This window comes from Triticum dicoccoides, chromosome 7B (genome assembly GCF_002162155.2).
Source record: "Triticum dicoccoides isolate Atlit2015 ecotype Zavitan chromosome 7B, WEW_v2.0, whole genome shotgun sequence".
Lineage (NCBI taxonomy): Eukaryota > Viridiplantae > Streptophyta > Magnoliopsida > Poales > Poaceae > Triticum > Triticum dicoccoides.
In genome coordinates, this window is record NC_041393.1 from 679,861,095 (window position 1) to 679,873,094 (window position 12,000).

A 12,000-nucleotide genomic window follows, 5' to 3' on the forward strand; every position below is an offset into this window, starting at 1 on the left:
GCCGATCGAGCCGCCCCTCCCCGGAACAAGCCAAGAGCTTTCCTGCGCCAAAGAAACCACAGATTTCGGGGCATATCCGCAGGCGTTTCTCGAGTCAGCCGGCCACATCATTCACCCGTCCACCGCGCCGCCTACGGACGCACGCACCAGCGGCGGCCGCCGGACGAGGTTAAAAAAGCCACGGCGCGCGTGCGCCGTGAGCCAAACGAACCGCGCACGTACCTACCTGGGGCACTAGCGCAGCTGCTACTTTCTTGTCACGGAGCACTGGGAGGGGAGCTCCGGCACCGGTGGATGGATCCCATCTCCCAAGGCGCGGTGAAATGCATGTGATGTGAGTCGCCCAAATTTGGCCCAGGCAGCGGGGTCCTCGCCCCTGCCCGTCGTGTCCGCGCCCGGCCCGGTCCCCAGCAAAATGACAGCGTCCGCTGACGGGCGGCGTGCCGCGGTAGGCGCCACGCGGGCGCGCGCGCTGGCGGCCACTGCCACGGCGGGATGTCAGATAACCAACCGCACCACCAGCAACAAAAGCCGCTCGCGTGTTGGTGAGTGCGTTACTCGCCCTCGCCACCCCACCGGAGTTAAAGCCCACCGCCCCGCCCCCGCGCCCGCACATCCATCCGTCTTGTAGGCTTGTAGCCAGGTAGCCATCCAGCCAAGAGAGCAGAGCGGCGCTCCTGACCAGCACAGCACCCTTCGATTTGCGGCGCCGGGAGAGGGGAAGAAGGGGTCGACATGGAGGGGTCGTCGTCGGCGTCGGCGTCGATGGGGGCGGCGGCGAGGGCGGCGCGGGCGGGGGCGAAGGTGTGCGGCAAGGAGGAGAAGGTGGTGGGCGTGCAGAAGGCGCCGGGGAGCTGCCCGTACTGCGGCGGCGGGGTGGTGGCCACGGACGTGGAGGCCAAGTGGGTGCTCTGCTTCCTGCGGCTCTGCCTCAAGAACAAGCGCAGGTTCGCCTGCACCGCCTGCGCCCGCCGCCTCGTCACCTACCCCGCCATTGTCCAGGACTAGCTGCTGCTTAATTAGTCTTTTTTCTATGCTATTTCATTCTCCTCCCCCCTCGGTTTGATTCTCTGGAGATTGATCCAAGAACTGAAGATTTTCATCAGATGCCAGATCGAACAAACTGGAGGTCGATCGATGTGCGTCCCGGCCGGTCGCTTTCCGTGCGCGCGGATCTTGATTTGGATATCTGCTTGACTGTTTTCTTGATTCTGGCTAAGATGTTTCTCGCTCCGTCGCTAGTGAGTTTCAGTCTGGCTACAGTTCTTTTACTGCTGCTGCTGAGGGATGATGCGATACAGGAGACAGTGACTAGTCTCACTCCGAGTTCAGACGTGCGTGATCTTTGTGGATGTGCCTTTTGACTCCTATATGCGACGTGTCTGAAATGGTTTCACATCCTTGTTCACATTATAGGAAATCTCGCGATCGAGCGCATGATGATGCTGATGCTGATTGCCCTGAGTCTGGAAGTAGAACATTTATGCGTGACCTCCGGTATACTTTAGCAGAGTCGTCACAGGTGGCTGATCGCCATAACAATCTTTTCCAGGGTTCAACATATTCATCTTCAATCATAACAATATAATGAACGTTAAAACTAATAATAATTACATCTAGATCTGTAGAACACTTAGTGACGACTACAAACTGAAGCGAGCTGAAAACACGCCGCCGCCATTACTCCTCCCTCGCTGGAGCCGGGCAAACCCCGTTGTAGTAGGTAGTCGGAAGTCGTCGTGCTAAGACCCCATAGGACAAACACATCACAACAGCAACCACCACCGTTGAAGAGTCGCATAGATAGAAAAGATCCAATCTGAAGACACGAACATAGACGAGCTAAAACCAGATTCGAGCAAATCCAGCAATGCCATGGACGTTGCCTCGACGCCCGTGTCCCAGTCTATCAGTTTGGAGTCGGATCCCGTGACTTTAACGATTGTTGTGTCGACCGCATTTCCTGCTCCTCTAATTACCGCCAGACATAGCCTAGGTCCTCGTCCACCCTATCGGAGATGACTCAGGCGTATAGCTGACAAACCCTATGGTGCCAGCCCTAGGCGCCGACCACCTCCTTCAAGCCTCGTTGCAAAGAGACGGAGGAGAAAGAAGGGGGATGGCCGCTCCCATGCCCTTCCCCCCTTTGTCTCGAGAGAAGGTGAAAAGCAGGATCAGAAATGCCATTGAGGTAAAAAAAAAATCCCTCTGCCTTGTATTTGGATCTATGTCATAGTTGTCCAGTAGTCCTCATGATTCTGAGCTAAACGATTTTATATTATGGGATGGAAGGAGTAGCTAGTAGTAGATGTCCATCTTGATTCGGCTTGATTTTTTCTTTCAAATCCAAGACAAAAACTTTGCCTCATCTCATTTTTTTTTGAAGTTGCCTCATCTCATTTATTAAGAACAGTTTTGAATTACATAGCCAGCCGTGTCGAAGGAAAAACGTTTCGGTCCGTTCGCTCCGTCGCTCATGCGTTGCAGTCTCGCTACAGTGCTTCTTAGGCCTTGTACAATGGGAGGTGCTTAGGGGAGGTGCTTAGAGAAATAAACCAGACTTTTCTTAAGCACCGGTGCTTATTTGCACAGGATAGACGCTTAAGCGTCTCTCCTGTAGAAATAGGCACCGGTGCTTCAGGAAAATCCGGTTTATTTTTTAAAATATCTCTCTAAGCACCTCTCATTGTACAAGGCCTTACTGGCTGTGATGATGGATGATGCGATGCAGGAGGCACCGAGTAGTCTCCGCTCCGCGTCCCCACGGCCACGTGTGAGCCATCGCGTAGCTTTCGCACCGGTGCGCCGAGTCTGAACTGAAATCGTGAAACGGTAGCACGTCCATGTTGACATTAGCAAATCTTGCGAGTCGCGATCGAACACATGATGAGGGTGATGCTGATGCGCAGGTCTGCAACATCAGCGTTCAGCAATAGCCAGAAAGCAGTGTACTGCAGTTTTTTTTTTTTTGAGTAAACAGTACCTTCTTTTACCTCAGACTCGGTCTTGTTGAATATAGCCGCCATGTTAGGGTTTCAGGACTCTGGCAATTCCGGGGCCACGCCTCCGCCGCCACCGCTGCGGCCGGGCTTCGACCGGCCGGCTGCTGGCACCGTTGCCACATGTGCGCCTCGGCGACATGGTGGCCCTCTTGCGGCTACGTCACTAGTAGAAAACAAGGCTTTGGTTCGGACCTGGCCAGCCCATTAGTCACGGTTCTTCACGAACCGGGACCCATGGGGAGCATTAGACCCGGCTCATGAGCCCAGGGGGCCGGTCGGGGCCTCGTGGGCGTTGGTCCCGCTTCGTCTAGATCCATTTGTCTCGGTTCTAGGCACGAACCGGGATCAATGGGCCGCGTTCCTGGCCCACATCCATTGGTACCGATTCATGCCTTGAACCGGTGTAGAAGGGGAGGCTTTAGTCCCGGTTCATGCCACGAAGTGAGACAAATAATTTGCCTATATATACCCACCGCCGTGGCAGAGCACTCTGTTTTTTCTGGCCGGCAAGGGGAGGGCATTTGGGTGCTCTAGCTCACCTCCTATGCACATGAGGTGTTCGATGAAATGCCCGAGCCACACTAGTTAAGCTTTCTCCTCTCGAAGCTCGACCTCGGAGCTCCATTTTTCCCGAGATTTGTCTAGATTTAGCGGTCCGTCACGCCCCGTCCCCGTTTTCACCGCCGTTGATCGCCCGCGCCGATCTCGTCGCCGGCACCACCGTGGTGAGCCTCTTATTCTTATCTTCTTTTTGATTTTTTTTACTTTAGATAGGTACTTGTCTGATTTTCTTACATTAGATAGATACTTGTCTGATTTTCTTACTTTTGACACACATAATTATATATAATGCACGCAGATGAACCGGCAATGGATGTATGATGATAGACACACCTCCGAATATATTAAAGGCAGGGGCGGAGCTTTGTTGGGGCCCAACTGAGCCATGGCCCGCGCAAGATTTCTACACATTTGCTAGTATGCTTCGCTTGCCAGCACATCTACAGTCCACTAAGAACAGCCATCTCATACCATGCAAAAAAAAAAAAAACAGCCATCTCATGTATTATTATATCCAAAGCCTGAAAGCCTCCAAAGTCTTGCTCTAGCACCGTCGCACGAGCATGTAGCAGCTCCCAAGCAGCGCCGCAACTACTAGCTACTCATGCATATGCTTTATTAATTTTCTAATCATTTGACAAAATTGCACCGTGACACTCAAAGAAGAATTGATTGGTTTTATTATCTCATGACAAAATCGCTTCAAATGAGTCAAGCATATGATTCAGAATATCAAATATTTTGTGCTCTCCTTTATTCTGGCCCACCCAACTTTTTCTTTCAAGCTTCGCCACTGATTAAGGCGTGCATAATTTTCTCGAAGTGGCTGAGGCAAACAAGCAGAATGATTTTATGTGTTGTCCATGCCCTAAATGTGGGAATACGAAGTCTTACACTGACCGGAAAATCCTTCACACCCACCTGCTTTACAAGGGTTTCATGCCACACAATAATGTTTGGACGAGGCACAGAGAAATATGGGTTATGATGGAAGACGGCGAAGAAGAAGAGGACGATGACAACTATGTGCCCCATGAATACGGTGATGCTGCAACGGGGGGAGCTGCTGAAGATCAAGAGGAACCAGATGATGTGCCCGATGATGCTGCAATGGGGAAGCTGCTGAAGATCAAGAGGAACCAGACGATGTGCCCCGATGATGATGATCTTCGCCGGGTCATTCTCGATGCAAGGACGCAATGTGAAAGTCAAAAGGAGAAGCTGAAGTTCGATCGCATGTTAGAGGATCACAAAAAAGGGTTGTACCCCAATTGCAAAGATGGCAACACAAAGCTGGGTACCATACTGAAATTGCTGCAGTGGAAGGCAGAGAATGCTATGCCTGACAAAGGATTTGAGAAACTACTGAAAATATTTAAGAAAAGCTTCCAAAGGATAACGAATTGCCCGACAGTACGTACGCAGCAAAGAAGGTCGTATGCCCTCTAGGATTAGAGGTGCAGAAGATACATGCATGCCCTAATGACTGCATCCTCTACCGCGGTGCGTACGAGGATTTGAACACATGCCTGGTATGCGGTGCATTGCGGTATAAGATCAGACGAGATGACCCTGGTGATGCTGACAGCGAGCCCCGCAGGAAGAGAGTTCCTGCGAAGGTGATGTGGTATGCTCCTATAATACCACAGTTGAAACGACTGTTCAGAAACAAAGAGCATGCCAAGTTGATGCGATATAAGATCAGAAACAGGACCGTAAGAAAGACGGGAAGTTGAGAGCACCCGCTGACGGGTCTCAGTGGAGAAAAATCGAGAGAGAGTACTGGGCTGAGTTTGCACGTGATCCAAGGAACGTATGGTTTGGTTTAAGCATGGATGGCATTAATCCTTTCGGGGAGCAGAGCAGCAATCACAACACCTGGCCCGTGAATCTATGTATGTATAACCTTCCTCCTTGGATGTGCATGAAGCAGAAGTTCATTATGATGCCAGTTCTCATCCAAGGCCCTAAGCAACCCAGCAACGACATTGATGTGTACCTAAGGCCATTAGTTGAAGCACTTTTACAGGTGTGGAATGGAAACGGTGTACGTGCGTGGGATGAGCACAGACAGGAGGAATTTAACCTGCACGCGTTGTTGTTTGTAACTATCAATGATTGGCCCGCTCTCAGTAACCTTTCAGGATAGACAAACAAGGGATACCACACATGCACACACTGTTTAGCTGACACCCAAAGTATATACCTAGACAAATGCAGGAAGAATGTGTACCTGGGCCACTGTCGATTTCTTCCGACCAACCATCAATGTCGAAAGAAAGTCAAGCATTTCAAAGGCGAGGCAGACCACCAGAAGAAGCCCTCCATGCGTACCGGTGATCACGCACTTGCTATGGTCAATGATTTACACGTAATCTTTGGAAAGGGTCCCGGCGGACTAGCTGTTCCGAATGATGCTGGGGGACACACACCCATGTGGAAGAAGAAATATATATTTTGGGACCTACCCTACTGGAAAGACCTAGAGGTCCACTCTTCGATCGACGTGATGCACGTGACGAAGAACCTTTGCGTGAACCTACTAGGCTTCTTGGGCGTGTATGGGAAAACAAAAGATACAGCTGAGGCATGGGAGGACCTGCAATGTTTGCACGAAAAAGACGACATGCCTCCAAAGCAGTATGAAGCTCCTGCCAGCTACGCTCTTACCAAAGAAGAGAAGGAAATCTTCTTTGAATGCCTGCTTAGTATGAAGGTCCCAACTGGCTTCTCATCAAATATAAAGGAAATAATAAACATGTCAGAGGAAAAGTTCCAGAACCTAAAGTCTCATCACTGCCACGTGATTATGACGCAACTGCTTCCGGTTGCATTGAGGGGGCTTATACCGGATAAATTTTCCGTAACCCTCTCAACTTTCTTGCACATGCTATGTGGATGAAATGATGATACCATGCCAACTTCCAACCTTTTCAGAGTTTATTTGAAATGCTTTTCAATTTCAGGGTCTTATAGCTCAAAATAATCAGTAAATGAATGAAAAATAACAAATGAAGTCAGAAAGGGTTGAAAATTGATGATGTGTCTTTCAATGGTGCATTTTGAACACACAAAAAGTTAGGAGTTCAAATAAGTTTAAAAAAATGAAATCCCTTTGTAACAGACGAGTTTCCGTATGAAATCCTGATACTTCGAAAGAGATTATCCGTTTTGTACACGAACTGCATCCAGTTTTTGCCGTAACCCTATAAACTTTCTTGCACATGCTACATGGATGAAATGATGATACCATGCCAACTTTCAACCTTTTTAGAGTTCATTTGAAATGCTTTTCAATTTCAGGGTCTTATAGCTCAAAATAATCAATAAATGCATGAAAAATAACAAATGAAGTCAGAAAGGGATGAAAATTGATGATGTAAGTAGAAACCAAATAAAATAAAATAGAATTTAATAAAATATATAAGTAGAAACAAAATAAAATAAACTTTGATAACATAAATAAAATTGATGGACCTAAAATTAACAAAGTATTTTCTGTTCAAACCATTATAAGCAAAAAGAATTTTCCTAAAATAAATAAAATAGAAAAAGTAAGTATTTTGTTGTAAGTAGAAACAAAATAAAATAAATAAAGCAAAAAAGAAAAAGGAAAAACTAGGAAAAAATTAAAAAAATGCCACCTACTAGGCCACCACGGCCTGAATACAACTAGAAACCCACCCACTGGCCAGGATTCAGGCCCGTAGAAGCCCCAGCAGGCCAACAGGCATAACAATGCGAGATTAGGCCGAGAGGCATGCAGTTGAGAGGACCTCAACGGAGCTGGCGGGGGAGGGCTTATAAACCGGTCGTGCCGCTCCTCGGCTAGCGAGGTGGGACTAAACATCCCACCGCACTGCGGCTTTGGCAGCAGGACATTGGTCCCGGTTGGTGCCACGAACCGGGACCAATGCACTCCTTTGGTCCCGGTTGGTGCCATCAACCGGGACCAAAGCCCTCTGCTTCCCGCCCTTTGGGCTGCTGAAAAGACGCCTTTGGTCCCTGTTGGTGCCACCAACCGGGACTAAAGGGCACATTGGTCCCGGTTGGTGCGACGAACCGGGACCAAAGCCTTTGCTATATAAGCCAGCACTTGGGAATTTTTCAGATTTCCATCGCGAGTTGCCCCCCGCCCGACGACGCCGCGCGAGCCCATCCACGGCGCCGCCAGGCTGCCCCGTCGCTGTCACCCGTCGCCCATCACCATCGCCCGTCGCCCTCCGCCCCCCGAGCCCACGCCGACGCTATCCGCCGCCCACGCCGTCGCCCGTCGCCGTCGCCCTCCGCCACCCGCTGCCGTCGCCGTCGCCCTCTGCCGCGCCGAGCCGTTGCCCTCCGCCCCCCCGCCGCCATCGCCGTCGCCCTCCGCCGCCATCGCCGTCACCCCGGCCGCCCCCGATGTGAGCCGCTGCCGCCACGGCTCTGTTCATTTTTTCATATAATTTGTATTATTTTTTTGTTCATTGCATTTTTTCATATATATAATGTATATATGTATGTGGTAGTATATGATGAATGGATGTGGCTATGTATGTATGAATATAATGTTCATAGCATTTTTTTGTTTATATATGTTTTTTTCATATATGTATTAATTTTTTATTTAGGTTAGTAGATATCGATTTTAGGTTAGTGCTTAGTAGTTGAACTAGTTGATTTAATAAAACTACTTTATTAAAGTTTACTATATATAGAAGTAGTTTATTTTTAGTAAGAACTACTTTATTTTATTTATTTATAGTAAGTGCTTAGTAGTTGAACTAGTTGATTTAATAAAACTACTTTATTAAATTTTACTATATATAGAAGTAGTTTATTTTTAGTAAGAACTACTTTATTTTATTTATTTATATAAGTGCTTAGTAGTTGAACTAGTTGATTTAATAAAACTACTTTATTTTACTATATATAGAAGTAGTTTATTTTTAGCAAGAAAATTAATAGAACTAGTTTATTTTTTTCAGTTCATTTTACGATGCCTATCCCGCATCCTCGTCGTCGACTCGGCGGAGGAGGCCGGCTTGATCAGAGGGGCCATGTCCGGGACTGGGCTCCGCCGGGCTGGTATTGGGAGGTGCTACCTTCCGGGGGGCGTAGGTTGGTGAGGAGTCAGCCCGTTGTGGACCCGATCCTTGTTTGGTGGCGGCCGCGTGGGCCAGTGATGGTGCCGAGGCTTCCGGACACCGCGAAGGTGGTACATCACCGTGTCAGTGAGGAGGACGAGCACGTCCGTCGCTACATGGTTACGTTGGAGGGCATGTTCGACAATACCTGGCAGGTTCTTCAGGGATCTCACTGGAGCTATGATCCTGTGATGGTTCCTTCTCTTTGGGTGTCCACCACCCGCGATGATACCCGTCGGGCACTACGGTTCTAGCTGTATTAGTGATGCTATATGTATGATAGTATTCGAGGAGTATTAATAATAATATTCGATGATGTACGGACACAAGAGATGATGTAGTTTTGCTTATAATTGAATGCATGCTAATTTGAATACTACTTTATTTTACGATTTGATTTTCTTATTGAATGCTCAAATTGGAAAAGTACTCCTACTTTGAATGCTAAAATTGGAGAGCACTATGCAGAAATCTAGGAGCCCCCTCCATCATCCGCGCCGTCGTCCCCGTCACCGACCCTCCTCCGACCTCGAGGTGAGACCAGACAAATCTCCATGTCAATATGAGTCCTCAGGTTGACTTTAAGTCTGTCGAGTCTCCACCTACATGAGAGGACGAAGAATCCCGACTGTTGTCGTGGGGTAGCTTCTCCTTCGTTCCCGTGTGCTAGACATAATTTGGTGTAATGCACTCGGGAACGAAAGGAGGAGCTACCATCACCGACGGTCGCAAATGTCAGAGAGGAATCAGTGAGGGAGAGTCTCCAACCATATATATATGACAGGATGAAGAATCCCGACTGTTGTCGTGGGGGTAGATTCTCCTTCATTCCCGTGTGCTAGACAATTTGGTGTAATGCACTCGCGAATGAATGGAGGAGCTACCATCACCGACGGTCGAATATGTACACCACATGAGCTGAGAGTTTTCAAGAAAAGGCTCGACAGATCGATTGATGTGGACCAGATCATGACCAAGGCATCCAAGAGTGAGGTTAATTCTAGCACAAATGCCGAACCATTAGAGCATCCAAAGGAAGACAAGGGCAAAACCATTATCTTAGTTGGGAAGCTTCCGGTGCCTATTTTGGAAGAAATGACACATCAGATTTCCAGCAGCAACTTCCCACCTAAACCTAATTAATTCTGGAAGTCTCTAGCACTTTATAGAGGCTGGAAAATATGGTCTTAGAAGTCAGCTTTCATTCAAAAAAAAACGGTGCATCATTTGAGGTCTTGATTCAAAAGTTGTGCAAGTTTCCATGCAAGCTGTCCAGGAATTTATTACAGCGCGAGGCTCAACAAGTTTGCTCCTGCTACAGCTTGGGGCTCATGAATTTACCCTTCTTTTTGAGTTGTTTTCACACCTAACTAGTGGGTGCTTCTAGTATAAATACTCCCCAGTTGTTCCATGTGAGGGGGATGGGATTTCTGAGTTTATGTTTGTAGACAGCCGGTGAGGTTGTGTTGTGCTGTGAGCACTAGTATCGTTGAGTGTTAGCTCGTGTGTGTGGATTGGAGGGCCTGTCCTCAATTCATATAGCATCCTTGTGGTTCCCTCTTGTGATTCTTCATAGGTTCACAAGCTTCATGGTTTGGGTTGCATTCTTGTAAACCCAGCTAGTTATCCGCTGCAATTTATCTGAGAGTGTTTCCTCTTGTTCTTGCTACTTGAGAGAAACAAAGTTTGTTGAAACAAGTATCGAATGAGTTTGTTGCAGCTCCTTGTGAGTTCTTTGGCACCGTGAAAGATCGTTTCCGAGGCGTCCTGTATCATCTTGGTATCAGAGCTTTAGGTTGTTCGCGGTGCAATTTCCTCTCTTGCTGATTTTGTTCTTGAGAAGGTTCCATGGGTTCGAGGAGATCCGGCAGTGTTGATGGTGTGCATGGAGGTAGGCACCTCGTGGAGGAGGAGCTGCCACTTCCTGTGTATGATCCAAGTGTTGGAAATATGCCCTAGAGGCAATAATAAAATGGTTATTATTGTATTTCCTTGTTCATGATAATTGTCTATTATTCATGCTATAATTGTATTGACTGGAAACCGCAATACATGTGTGAATACATAGACCATAACATGTCCCTAGTGAGCCTCTAGTTGACTAGCTCGTTGATCAACAGATGGTCATGGTTTCCTGACCATGGACATTGGATGTCATTGATAACGGGATCACATCATTAGGAGAATGATGTGATGGACAAGACCCAATCCTAAGCCTAGCACAAGATCGTGTAGTTCGTATGCTAAAGCTTTTCTAATGTCAAGTATCATTTCCTTAGACCATGAGATTGTGTAACTCCCTGATACCGTAGGAGTGCTTTGGGTGTACCAAACGTCACAACGTAACTGGGTGACTATAAAGGTGCACTACATGTATCTCTGAAAGTGTTTGTTGGGTTGGCATGAATCGAGACTGAGATTTGTCACTCCGTATGACGGAGAGGTATCTCTGGGCCCACTCGGTAATGCATCATCATAATGAGCTCAATGTGACTAAGTAGTTAGTCACGGGATCATGCATTACGGAACGAGTAAAGTGACTTGCCGGTAACGAGATTGAACGAGGTATTGTGATACCGACGATCGAATCTCGGGCAAGTAACATACCGATTGACAAAGGGAATTGTATACGGGATTGATTGAATCCCCGACATCGTGGTTCATCCGATGAGATCATCGTGGAACATGTGGGAGACAACATGGGTATCCAGATCCCGCTGTTGGTTATTGGCCGGAGAATGTCTCGGTCATGTCTGCATGGTTCCCGAACCCGTAGGGTCTACACACTTAAGGTTCGGTGATGCTAGATTTGTTATGGGAAATAGTATGTGGTTACCGAAGGTAGTTTGGAGTCCCGGATGAGATCCAAGACATGACGAGGAGCTCCAGAATGGTCCGGAGGTGAAGATCGGTATATTGGACGAAGGGTATTGGAGTCTGGATTTGTTCCGGGGGTACCAGGTGATGACCAGCGTGTCCAAAAGGGGTTTCGGAGGCCCCGGCAAGCGTTTGGGGGCCTTATGGGCCAAGGGGAGAGGGCACATCAGCCCACTAAGGGGCTGAGCGCCCCTCCCACCCCATCTCACCTAACTAGGAGAGGTGGGGGCACCACCCCTAGGGCAGCCGCCCCTCCTGGCTTGGGGGGCAAGTTTCCTAGGGGGTGGGGGCGCCCAAACCCATCACGGGTTTCCCCTGTGGCCGCCGCCCCTCCCCTAGGGAACCCTAGGGCGCCTCCCCCTCCTCCGTTCCCCCTATATATAGTAAGGGAGAGAGAGGGCAGCCGCACCCTTCCCCTGGCACAGCCCTCTCCC

The 12,000-nt window shown here is 48.5% G+C and overlaps 1 protein-coding gene across 1 annotated transcript; it reads left to right on the top strand.

Moving 5' to 3' along the window:
* The first annotated feature begins 555 nt into the window (after positions 1-555).
* Positions 556-1,298, top strand: LOC119340129. Its single transcript, XM_037612034.1, has one exon. It carries the CDS (start codon positions 736-738, stop codon positions 1,006-1,008), a length of 273 nt encoding a protein of 90 aa, XP_037467931.1. The 5' UTR covers positions 556-735; the 3' UTR covers positions 1,009-1,298.
* Positions 1,299-12,000: the final 10,702 nt, after the last annotated feature.